Here is a 14,113-nt window from a genome sequence, read left to right as displayed (position 1 = left end):
CACTCACACGCACCCTGAGAAACTTCCCAGGGGTCACCCATCCTATAATTTCCCCAAGTCAAGCACACTTAACTTTGGAGTTCTTATGTGATGAGCTTCCGAAAAGAAGATGCACCTTCTTGATATGAGTAGCACATATGAAATCTTTTAAGCCCTCCTCAACTATGTAGTCCCATACCTACACAGTCTCAGAATCCCCTCTCATTCCGGCACGGGATCGGTTCATTCATGTCTCCCTCCGCCTAGAAGCCTTTCAGGAGCCGCTCATTGTCCGTGCAACCTCTTGGCACCGGCGATCACTCCCGCCTCCTCAGCCCCGGGCGTCACATGCCCACCAGCTTCCGCTTGGTTCGTCCCCGAACCATACCGTACTAAGAGAGGTCGGCTTTGATACCATTTGTAACGCCCCACTGTATCAAAACGGGTCTTTTTAGCGTGCTTATGTCCTCACTCACACGCACCCTGAGAAACTTCCCAGGGGGTCACCCATCCTATAATTTCCCCAAGTCAAGCACACTTAACTTTGGAGTTCTTATGTGATGAGCTTCCGAAAAGAAGATGCACCTTCTTGATATGAGTAGCACATATGAAATCTTTTAAGCCCTCCTCAACTATGTAGTCCCATACCTACACAGTCTCAGAATCCCCTCTCATTCCGGCACGGGATCGGTTCATTCATGTCTCCCTCCGCCTAGAAGCCTTTCAGGAGCCGCTCATTGTCCGTGCAACCTCTTGGCACCGGCGATCACTCCCGCCTCCTCAGCCCCGGGCGTCACATAGATAGTGTGAAAACTATGTTGGACTATTTAAATCTGCTGCCAAAAGGTGTCATCTCACAAAAGAGTACTAAAAATTCACTTGTTATAGTCTCTTTTGTCATGACAGTAGATTTTATAGTGTGTTATGAGGCATCCAATCAAGTTTCTGATTATTGAAGTAAGAGTTCAAAGTGAATAATGTCTATAAAGTACATCGGTACAAACTTCATGATTATGGATCCATTTGCTAAGGGACTATCACCCAAAAGGTTTTGTGTGCACATTATTTATATGGGTGTTTTGTCAATCAAGAATATTCAGTTTCAGTGGGAGTTTTTAATTTTAAATGCTTTTATAGACATGTTTGGTTATTCGGTTTTTGGTTTATGGATACATAAGAAAAGGTTATTTCTACAGAAATAAAAGTTTTGATTTATTCACACTCTGACTCTGTTTTGGTTGATCTCACTAAAGTTAAGGGTGGACCAGTTGGAAATAGGCATGTTAAGATCACGTTATATGAAATTTCCATGCTACACATCCACATCATAATCCATGTCGTTCAGTTATCTGACATATGTGACCATTGATGGGTCGAGTTACGATGAATGTGACAAATGCCTCTTTGATCCTATGTTAGTATGATTGATGGACCGGATTAGCAGTAGATACATTTCGGTGATGACAGCAAAGTTGAGCTCATTTGGTTATTTTGCAAAACATAATTTTAAAGTTTCACATACAGCCCAGTGGAAGATTGTTGGATCATAAATCCAACGTTGGGCTTATATGTAAATAATTATGTGTTGTGGACAGTCAAATAAAGTTAGCCCATAAAAGTGATCTAAATAATGTTTTGGTTTATTTGGGCTTTAATGTATCTAATAGGGTGTGACCTTTAATGTGTAGATATTAGTGGGCTTTTCTATTTGATTGATGGGCTTAAATAGAATCCCAAATTATAAATAAAGGGTTATGGTCCCCAGATCACACGATGTCTACATCGACACAGTCATTCTATTCTATTCTCATCGATAGTTAGAGAGTGTGAGAGAACTGAAGGAAATCTCAAAGCAAATCGTGTTGATCTGGAAGGCCAAACCATGCATATCTACATCGGTATCAATTATTAAGAATTAAGGTACGCTTTCGCTTAAGTTTACAGTATTTAATCTTAATGATTTAGCATGATGATTTTGGGTTTAAGTTTATAGAAAAATTTTCCCTAACACAAATAACACTTGTTATCGATCAATAAACAAGTCAATCGAGCTCTCAAAGTCACACATACATATATATTATACGTTTTATAAATAATTTTTTGGACAATACTATTGAAAGACCTTAGAATTAATATGGACCACCCCAAGTTGAATAAAAAAAACAAAAACAAATTTTTACATAATTTTTTTCCCAGAGTACGTATGCACTAAAAATTAGTTAATTGAATTTCAAAAAAAAGAAAAAAAAAAAGAATAAGTAATTGAAAACAGATGAACAAAGGCTTTAGCCCCACCTGCAATTCATCGACTTGTCAACGTCACATTCTCAATTAAGTGTATTAAGAAAAAAACCTTTATTTTTGGCACTTATTATTTTTTTAATAGAGCGAAAACAAAAAATCTGGCATCGATCTTATCATAAATTTGATAGAAAAAAAGTGTGAATTTCGAAATAAATATATAAATTGACGTACAAGAATTAGCTAGCAAATTCTCAATATTGTCGTGTCATGTATAATTGAAATGTGATGTTTATCATATTGTACAGTATTATAGATTTCAATTGTTACTTTACTTAAGTGTGCATGTCGTAATGATTTCATGATTGGATATTTTTAATTTGAAAGAAGATTTTATTTGAGTCGATAAATATTTTCAAATTTCACGTCAAATTTTGTTTGAAAAACTAATGTTGACCCATGCAACATAATGCATACGTACGGGATCCGTTGTTTTGGTCACTCGCTTTTTTAACATGTAAAGTTATCTGTGCCTAGGAATTAATTCCGTGCAAGCAATAATATTAATCTACATTTTGGATAGATAAAGTCAATTAAGTATTCTTGTATTTTCTCAAAAAAGATCTGATGTCAAATACTTGAGAGTCCAAGATACCCACGAAATAAAAATTATCATGATGGCAAAAATAACAAATGACAACGTAAGCAACCCACGAATTATCTCACCGGAGGTGGTCGGAAGTACGCCCGAGTTTGGCATCACTTAAATTCATCTATCCAACCGCAATTTTAATACATTTTTCTACTTAATATATATTGTCTCTCACGTTATACATGCATTTTTAATTGATCGTCTATTCGGAATTTTTTTTTATTGAATAACATCCTAACTTAAGAATCGAAAAAGGGTATATTACAAGAGAGGATTTCCAAACAATGTCTCAACATGCATGTATTTTGTAATTGAAGATCGTTCCTTAATCAGATTACAAAATTAATATCACAAGATCTGAAATCTGAATCATTGAATGAAGACCATAAAAAAATTAGAAAAATATATATGTAAAATGAAAGTTACACACGATTACATATTATCTTTGACATATAAAACTAAATACTCTATAAAAAAAGTTTTTTTTTTAATTTCAAATAATTTTATAATTTTAAACATAATATATAATTGTGTGTGTAAATTCGATTTTAATTATATATCATACCTCATAAAATCATGTACATTAATTGATCAATGACTTACATTAATATCTATATATTGAATGAATACGGAAATAGTAAATTTAATAATATTTTTATATTTCAAATTTATTTATAATTTACCCTTACTGCTTGATATATACTGAAATAACTAATAATACTTCATTCGATAAACTAATATTATATATATATATATATATTTCAATGTAATTAATTAATATTCGTAAAAATATTTTCAGCAAAAAATTTTCTCTTCAATGCAGTTGTTGCGATTGGTAAAATAAAAGACAAACTTAGAAGCTTGTAACCTAATAATTTTTGCTTCAACAAAATTTTTTTAGATTTAAAAACTTTAAAATCATTGTGTTTAGGTTTAAAAACTTAGTGATTGAGCTACAATTTTTTAAAAACTATGCCGCCCCTGAATACGGATGCATGAGACAAAATATTTTTTAAAAATTGTTCAACCCGAATCCTACTCGAACCCGAACCAACCAAAAAATGGCCAAATCGGCTAACCCAACTAACCCGATAAACCCGATTTTATTTTTTTATTTAATTGTTTTTTAACAAAATAATTAAATAAAAAAAACACGACTCACAATAATAATAGTAATATTTAATTTAATCACATAATAACCAAATCTAAGTTTATATATAATTTAAATTTGAAAATCTAGTTATAAAAATTTTAAAATATGTATTATACTTACTACAAAAAATAAAAATTGTACAAAATAAATATTAAATGAAAAAAATCAATTATATCAATATACAATTTTTTTTAAAATATACAATGTAAAATATTTCTTAATTTTATATAATAAAAAAAATAATAAATTTGGGTCATCCCAGGTTGAACCGAACCTGAACCCAAACCCAACTAATTTTTTTGGGTTAGTTTTTGGGTCAACTCGATTCGACCCAAACCCTAAAACCTTCAACCTTAATCCAATATTATTCGAGTTGACTTGTATCGAATTGACATATTGAGTTGAATTTTGACACCCAACGAGACATCAAATACAACATGACAGAAAATTTTATAATCTCCAAAAATTATGAAAAATATCATGAATATAAATAATTAAGATCGAACGAAAAATCATAGTAAAAATTAAATATTAAAATATTATTTACATCCTGAAAAAAATAATATCACAAATAATATTGTTTTTTAATCAATTTTGGAGTCATGTTAAATTCAATAAAATCAAGAAATTAAAATGTCCATAATGAGACTGCCACGAGTCCAGTAAGTACTCATACTATGTCATGACCACGTCACCAACACGATGACCCCAGATTCACTGCTAAATAATGTCATTGCAAATCCCCTCTTCTTTCTTCTTCCCTTACCCGTGAGAAACTATACATAATATTACATAAAAAACAAAACCTTTTTTAAAAAAAAATAATGTTGTTACATCTGTGTGAATTTAATTTTTTATGATTATCAAATTTTAGTTTTAATCTAATAGTTTTATTTATTTATTTTTTTATTGAAACCGCTCATATAACATTATAAACATCTATCTCATATCATCATTGTATTGATTCTTAAAATTATATTTTTTTTTTAAAAATAACAATTTTCCTATATTATATATATACTCTATTTTACGTCTGTACTGTACATACATCCGTGTTTAATTTCAACAAGAAACAGACAAATGATACATATTCACACACACACACGCACAAAAGTGTGTTTTCACAAGTATAATTTTCGAGCAATCTACCTTTCAGTGGGCTTCTCAACATCAGAGAAAGCTAGAAAAAAATAACAACGATCGAAGAAGGCGGAAAAAAAAAAACAAATTAAATGGGAGAGGTGATCATCATGTTCTTGCTATATATATATATCCTAGCTCTTTCAACCTAGCTCTCAAATAAAGCTGTGTTTTTTTGGACGTTGGTTAATTATTGGTGAATATATATTCTTTTTATATGTGTTTGTTTTTGCTTAAATTTATGAAGGAAGACAAGAAATCGAAGGAAGCGGAGAAGCCCGCGGCTCATGATGAGGAAAAGAAACCGGTAGAATCTGCAAAGGTGGAGCAGCAGCAGCAGCAAGAAATTATACTCAAGGTTTACATGCTTTGCGAGGGTTGTGCCAAGAAAGTCCGCAGGTGTCTCAAAGGCTTTGAAGGTATAATTATAATATTCCTCTTCTTTTCTTGGTTTTTTTTTTAAAAAAACTATTTCTGGAAAAAGAAATTGAAATCAATAGATTTCAAATGCAATTTTGTTGTTTAAAAAAGTACCACTACAAACATCAAATCCATTTATTTTATGTTTATATGTTAATTCATGATAGTTATGATGAATTTTAAGTTCATCCAATAAAGTGGTGATTTAAAATCTTTTTTAATTCATCTAAGTAATGTGTAAATAATTAAGCTATGAATTTGAGATTTCTCCATGTTTCATTGTTAACACTAAAATTATAATCAAAATCCATGGATTTGAAATATTTCAATCCAAACGCAACTTTAACGAATTGAATGTACAGGAGTGGAGGAAGTGAAAACAGATTACAGGACGAGTAAAGTTGTGGTGAAAGGTGAAAAAGCAGATCCACTAAAGGTATTGGAGAGGATCAAGAACAAGTACTGCAGCCATCGTCAAGTATTGGAGCTCATTTCACCCATTATTCCCAATAAACCTCAAGAAAAGGAGCTGGAGGTGATAATCATCAAATCTGAAGAGAAAAAAGAGGAGGTTCCGATTTCCATTCTTTCTTTTTCTTTATTTTTTTTTTAATTTCTTTCTAAATTTCTGTTTGATTTAATCATTTAGTTTGTTGTGAATTTATATATATTTATTCATTGTGTATATAATTAATTATAGTACTTGTGTTTTTTGTTTTCTTGGTACGTACGTACAGCAAGCTCCTGATCATCATGTGATTACAGTTGTTTTGGGAGTGTACATGCACTGTGAAGCTTGTGCTCAAGAAATCAAGAAACGCATTCAAAGAATGAAAGGTGGGATCCATTTATCTTTCTTTTCTTTTTGGTTATAATCCTCCATTTTGCTTTAAAAAAGAAAGGAAAAAGTGAGATTTTTCAGTGTGTAATCAATTAATTGGTAACCTGTTTTTGCTAAGATTATTGTGTACTTTTCTTTTGCCACTTTTTGCATCTCTTAAAGTAACAAGGGTTTGAATATTCTTAATCGCCTTTGAGAATTAAGGGAGAAATACATTTTTGGTTCTATAACTTGAACATTTTCCATTTTTGGTCCTGTTAAAAATAAATTTGTAATTTTAGTCCTGTAAATTGCATTATTTTTTCATTTTGGTCCTATTAAAATTGACTTCACATTTTTAGTCCTGTAACTTACATGATTTTTTATTTTAAGTCCTTTTAACATTGAATTTACATTTTTAGTCCTATAACTTGCATTTTTTTAAATTTTTAGTCTTGTTAACATTGAAATTTATTTTTTTGTCATGCAACTTCCATATATTTTTATTTTTATTTTTAGTCATATTAAAGGTGAATTTTCATTTTTATACTTTTATTTATAGTTTTATTTATATTGTATATTTTATAAGATGATATTTAGCATAAAAATATTTTGAATAATTTCTAGTTGATTTTTTTTTATTTAATTAATTTAAATTTTAAAAGTTTTAAAATATATAAATCATAATATATTATGATTAAAAATATAAAAAAGTATGCAATTTTATGGAATAAAAAATGTAAATCCATCGATAATATGACTAAAAATATAAATAAAAAATATATGGAAGTTACAAGACAAAAAAAATGAAAATTTAGTGTTAATAGGACTAAAAATGAAAAAGAATGCAAGTTACATGACTAAAAATGTAAATTCAGTATTAACAAGACTTAAAATGAAAAACTCATGGAAGTTACAGGACTAAAAATGCGAATTCATTGTTAATAGGATCAAAAATGAAAAAAGAATGCAAGTTACAGGACTAAAATTGCAAATTTATTTTTAACAGGACCAAAAATGGAAAATGTGCAAATTACAGGACCAAAAATGTAATTCTCCCGAGAATTAATCGTAATTATGTTCTTATATAATATTATATATATATATATCTTAAAAATAATACACATGATTCTGTTATATATATTTGGAAAAATTGCAGTTTTGGTCTTTTATATTTGTAACTTTGCGATTTCGGTCTTATATGTTTTCGTATTTCAGTTTTCGTCCTGCATGTTTCGGTTTTTTTTTGGTAATTTTAGTCATTTTTATACGAAAATCCTTACGTGTCACTATACATGTCAGCTTCACATGATCAGCACTTAATTGGTGTCACATCAGCGCCACATCATAAAAAGGACTAAAATTGTCAAAAAAATTAAAATAGAGGACTAAAATTGAAATCTGAAAATATAGATGATCAAAATCGCAAAATGACAGATATAAAGGACTAAAAAAACAATTTTCCCTATATATTTCAAATTTTAAAAAAATTGTACCTTATCAAGTCAAAATATTAGTAAATAATTTTCTTTCTCATGAAGAAATATTGCATTAAGTCGATGGTTTTATCTTTAGGAGTGGAAAGTGCAGAGGCGGACCTTAAAAAATCACAGGTAACCGTGAGAGGTGTTTTCGAACCCGAAGCTCTAGTCGAATACGTGCACAAGAGGACCGGAAAACACGCCGCCGTCGTGGCAACGGAGGCGGAGAAAGAAGAAGGAGCTGGAAAGGGAACTGATTTAGGTGGAGAACAAGCGAAGAAACCGGAGGAAGCTGGAGAAAAGGATCACCGAGAAGCCAAGAAAGCTGGAGAAAACAAGGGAAACGGCGGCGGCGGCGGAGAGCCAGCGGCGGCGGAGTTGGGCATTTGGGAGCTGGAGATGAAAAAGAGTGAATCATACTATCATTACAGTGCGGAGAATCACGAGTTGGATCCTCAGAGAATGGTACCTGCAGCAGAATGGGGTGCATACGAATATCCTCCACACATGTTTAGTGACGAGAATCCAAATGCATGTACTGTCATGTAAATATTCAGGAAGGCGAGGCCAAAACGGGGAATTCAGGTCCCATGAAACCCTCTCCCTGTTGGCATATGCTGTCGTGCTAGCCATGTCTCGTGATCGTCTCGTCCATGAGGAATTTTGTGGGGGGTTTTAACATGTAATATATATAATATTATATATATATTATAAACAGTTTGGAAGATATTAATTGAATAAAGTGATGTGTATTTAATTTGATTTTATGAATGTATAAATTGTATGCAAAAACTCCTATGAGACGGTCTCAAAAGCCATTTTTGTGAGACGAATCTCTTATGTGGGTTATCCATTAAAAAATATATTACATTTTAGGCAAAAACTCCTATGAGACGGTCTCAAGGGTCATTTTTATGAGATCAGTCTCTTATATGTGTTATCCATTAAAAAGTATTATATTTTATACCAAAAGTATTACTTATTATTATAAATATGGGTATGATTGACCCGTCTCACGAGTGAAACCGTCTCATAGGAGTGTTGACAAAAACTCATATGAGACGGTCTCAAGGGTCATTTTTGTGAGACGAGTCTCTTATATGGGTTATTCATTAAAAATTATTACATTTTATACCAAAAATATTACTTATTATTATAAATATGGGTAGGATTGATCCGTCTCACGAATGAGAACGTCTCATAGGAGTGTTACTCTTGTAAGTTATATATATGTAGATTTGGAATTACAATAATCTCTCGTTGAGTTATTTCTTGAGGTGAAGTTGGGGTCGAGTTTATGATCTTAGCATGACATCTCAGAACCATCGTTTTTATGTTGAACTGTTTTAATTGGTCACCCGTTAATATCTTGAAAACTTCATGTTCATGTGTTCATTATTTGGCGTGAGACTAGATTAAATTTTTTAGAGTTATATATGGACTCGGAAAATACTCCTCTTCAATTAGTTTTTAGAATAGAGTAAAAATGTAGAACCAAGTACATGATCTTAACAAAATTGGAATGGCATAGCCTGATAGACATATATTTCCTTGAGAACACTCAAAATATTAATTTAATAAACTAGACAAATTTTCATAAAATTTCAATTTACTCAAAATAATTTAAAAACTATAAAATTTGTCTTTGGCCAAAAAATAACATCTCGAGCCATGAGATAGAGATTGTCCGAAATGATTTCGGACTAGTACCCTATCTGATGTACCATGGAGTACTAGTACTCGACCGTTTCGGACATTAATCCTTTATGTTATCAGAGTGATTTTCGAAATCCTCCGATAAAACGGTGTAATCGAAAACAATATGACATATGAAAAACTCTATTTTTGTTATCTATAAAAACGTGTTTAGATAAAACATTAGATGACTCAATAAATATATATATATGCACCTATATTTACAAAAAAAAAATATTCACGTGTAATGCACGATAGAATTCTTAGGTTTCGTTTAGACATGTGTTAGGAATCCAAAGATCTAAGTTTCGTTGTTTGACAAACTTAGTTATCAATCGAGCAGATCAATTGAAGAAGCAGATCAGTTAACGAATACTTTAAAAATATTTTTAGTGTTTTATAAGTGAAAAAAAAACTTAAATTATGTGTTTTGATACAATTTTTGTAAAATATTTTGAAAATATATTTTAAAAAATGTTATCCAAATATAGTTTTAAAAAAACACGTGTTTTTAGAATGAAAATATATATGGAAGACACAAAGATGAACAACATTATTTTTAAAATGTTAAAATATTTTTATAAAATAGTTGTTCAAACACATATTTATTCTTAAAACAACTTTTAAAAAATTTTATAAAAAGTTTTTTAAAAACAATTTTATAAAGAGTAACACTTCTGTGAGACGGGTCAACCTTCCCATATTTATAATAATAAGTAATATTTTTGACATAAAATATAATATTTTTTAATGAATAACTCATATAAGAGATCTGTCTCAAAAAAACAACCCTTAAGACCGTCTAATAGGAGTTTTTGTCTTTTATAAAAACGTTTATAAGTACATGTCCAAACTGAACCTTGATTTTTTTTTTAAAAAAATGGTGACCAAAATTGAAATGAATGGTCGATATTTTATTTATAAGATTATCGATATCCATCTTATTTTTTCAAATGAAGGTCATTAATTAATGTTCTGCGAAGCTTCTTATGAATTAATAGCGGGCAACGATCAAAGAATCATTAATATTAAAAATGACATTAATACACAAACAATTATTTGAAACCTTCATGGGATGCTACCTGCACGACATATATATATAGCTATCAAATATGTAATTTAAATAAATAGATTGATTCTCACTATCGCTCCTCGCTCAGGTCTTAACCGCGTAGCTTTGACTTCTATCGATCTGATCACTTTCGAGCTGTCCATGGAAAAGAGGAGGAAATTAGTGAGCTATATATATATTTCATCTGTTACGGTATCATTAATTTAATTTAATTTTATCTCATGACATTATAATAATATTCCAATTACATTATATATATGGACAAATTATGCATGGATTATTAATTTCGAAGAAGAAAGATATGGAGATTTCCGAGGTGGATAAATTTTTCTTGTTTTGGTCTGCGATCAGCGTCATTTTCTTGAAACTCGGATCCAGCACCATAGACAATGACACACAGCTCTCAAACTCAATTCCCCCACTTGCGATGTTTCTGTTCAAACATTCAATGGCTATTTTCACTTGCTACTCATCCATTCACGCCTTCCTTTTTCGTCACCACACCAACAAATCTGTCAACATATATCACCACGCGATCTTATTCATTCTCGTGTGATCTTTCTTGGGTGGAGGATGTGGATATTGCTTCGTCACCGTCACGACTTTATACAACCTATACCTCGTCTTGTACCATCGCCGCAATTTCGCCTACAAATGGCAATTACTCGTAGTCTACGCGGGCTACATGAGTACTGTATCATCGACCATTTTAGAGTGTCTTTCGGCTTTTGGCCCGACGAGTTTCGAAAGTTATCTCGTGTTTGCATTTTCTTTGTATGCATCTAATTGGCTCTATCACAAAAGGTTTGGGTGGGGGAAGTCGGTCCCAACAGATCAAAATAATATGGGCGTCATCGGTACTACTACTCATACCAAGTCTATAGATGAATTTGCGGACCGATTGCTGGGAACCATTGTTTTCCAGATCTTCTTCAGATTTAAGGCCTACAAACAAGTGGTGGGGCTCCTCTACTTGGCTGTGCTCACGATCTGGGGGTTATCGATCCTTGGTGAACAGATCAAATCGTAAAGTTATTCTATGGTGAATTGCTGTATAACAATATTAACAGTACGTACGTACGGTTGTATATATATCGATTCACATTATAATCTGTACGTTATATTAATTATCAAGATCCAATCTCAAAATTTTTATGTTTAAAATATTATTTCTTATTATAATTAAATATAATTTGGGTTGACTCATTTCAACAAAAAAACTCAATCTTTGAAAATATAATAATCTCTCGTATCACCAAATTAAGAATCGAAATCATGATTATTATATACAGTATAGATATAAGCATGGGCAGAGCCACCCAAAAGCTGGGGTGGGCTCCGGCCTGGTCTTAAATTATTTTTTTGTATATTAATAGTAATATATATTTAATTTTTAGACCTAACAATGATCTTAGCCCATGCTAAATTTTTATTTAACCTAAAATTTGTTTCAAACCATTTTTGAAATATATTTATGTAGACTTGGTCCACCCTATTTCCTAAAATATATTTGTTGCATGTGTTTGATTGATAAAATTGTTTTGAAAGAGAAGCAGATGAAACCCATCTCCTTCTTCACGTCATTTTCCTAATTAGGTTTCTTCTTATTCCTTTTAATTTCAATTTTTATCTGAATTTTTGTGTTTCTTTAAATTAGGGTTTTTTTTAACGGTTTGATTTCATTGATGTGTACACTTGCGAGTAAAAATAATTGTGAAGTATTTCAGATATTTTAATTTAGTTTCTATAATTTTTATGTAATTTTTGCATTTTATTCATTGAAAAATGGAAATAATGATTGTTTTCAAGTAATTCACTTGCGCTCGGTTCGTGAGATGGGATAAATGAATGATAGATAATTAGAATGATTAAAAAGTGAAAAATAAGGATAAAAAATATAATATGATAAATTATATGGTGTTTGATGTGATTTTAAAATGATGGACTAATTTTATCTTTTTTAATATAATGACCAAAATACCACTACTTCTAATTTTCATTTTTCTTTGTTCTATTTTTGCACTCTTATCTTCCCCCATCTTCTTCCTTCTTCCCCTCTTAATTTTATTCTTTTACGATAGATTTTAAAATTTCATTTCTATTTTTGACAAAATCCTTATTCGAATTCTAAGTATTGGTAAAGATCTGAATCTAATTTTGTTTTACTGGGCTTTACAATTTAGTTCCGATATTTTTTTACCAACCCTAACATTGTGTTACCCAAATCCAAAACCTTACCTCCTCTCTGTCGCTAACACTATTCCCCATCGGCGACAAAATCTCGAAACCACACAACAGAAAATTTTCAAACAAAAATTTAACCGACGAATCAGCTTCGAAAATAGTATGGCAACCCCGCATAAGAAGCCTCGAAGCAATGACTACCTTTGATTGGATACAAGGACAATTGATTGCAGAAGCAACCCATTTGCATTAATCAATTTTGGATAAAGAAGTCTGTAATATCCATGAAATTTGAAGAAAAAAAATTGGTGGGAGCTCACAATTTGGAGTGTAGGGTTGAAAAGTTGAACCTTGAGCATTTTAGCCGAATGCAAGTTATATTATTGGGTGTAGAAAGAATAAATTGTTTTGGCATATGAATGATGATATGAGTTTGAAAATTGGTAGGGTAAGACTGAAAATTTGATCGGAGGAGGTAGAGGGAGGAAAAGGTTGAAGGAGACCGCTCAAGGGTATTATGGTCAATATACCATCTTATCATGTTTACTGTACAAAAATTAAAAATTATCATTTCAATGAGAAGGGATCTGCAATCACACGAATTAACACGAATTAACATGAACAGTGCGGGCCGTCTGTCAAATTCAAGGACCTATGTAATAAATAAAAAATGAACCAAACCAATGATTAAAAGATGGTTTTATGATAATTAATGGGATATCACCCTTACCAAACACAGCCTAATAATTGGTTTCATTTAGAAAATATAAATATACTTTTTTGTATTTTAAAGTTGTTTCGCTTCTTTTATCAGAAATTAGGTGTTTTATGACGTGGTTCGCATGTAATTTTTTCATGGTATGTTCTATTACTTGAAAAATCATATTTTTCCTATATTGTAAGGATATAGATTAATTGAGAAAAATTAATATATTATATATGCAAAACTTATGTTTTACACTTACAAAGATATTTTTGGAGTTAGCTCACTTGAAACATTATATAGTTTCTTTCATCTCAATGTGTAATTTTGTAATTACCATTAAATTTTTTGCAAGTATTTTTTAATTATAGATTAGTGTTATATTATATTTTAGTTTTAATATATTTATTTTACATCATTTAATCTTTTTTATTGGATCAATTAGTTCAGGTTTAAATTTTTTTTTTCAGACTATGCCCTTGGATATAAGGTGCTTAATTAACTATTATATATAGTATATATAGATATAAGAGGAATTGATGTACCGATTATTTTAAAATTTCACCCCAACCA

General features: G+C 30.8%; 1 protein-coding gene across 2 annotated transcripts; it reads left to right on the top strand.

The window, feature by feature from the left end:
* Positions 1 to 5,094: 5,094 nt before the first annotated feature.
* On the top strand, positions 5,095 to 8,684 carry LOC140883229 (heavy metal-associated isoprenylated plant protein 7-like). Of its 2 annotated transcripts, XM_073289612.1 has the most exons (5): positions 5,095 to 5,266; positions 5,413 to 5,584; positions 5,948 to 6,156; positions 6,323 to 6,422; positions 7,981 to 8,684. In XM_073289612.1, the coding sequence occupies exons 1-5, from the start codon at positions 5,258 to 5,260 to the stop codon at positions 8,433 to 8,435; spliced, it is 945 nt and encodes a 314-aa protein (XP_073145713.1). In that variant the 5' UTR covers positions 5,095 to 5,257; the 3' UTR covers positions 8,436 to 8,684. The 2 variants fall into 2 exon arrangements, with proteins under 2 accessions (XP_073145713.1, XP_073145714.1); XM_073289613.1 differs by lacking the exon at positions 7,981 to 8,684 and having other exon boundaries at positions 6,323 to 6,747.
* Positions 8,685 to 14,113: the final 5,429 nt, after the last annotated feature.

Source organism: Henckelia pumila, chromosome 2 (genome assembly GCF_033568475.1).
Source record: "Henckelia pumila isolate YLH828 chromosome 2, ASM3356847v2, whole genome shotgun sequence".
NCBI lineage: Eukaryota > Viridiplantae > Streptophyta > Magnoliopsida > Lamiales > Gesneriaceae > Henckelia > Henckelia pumila.
Note: the sequence above shows the minus strand (reverse complement) of the source record. Positions and strands in the feature narration are given on the sequence as shown.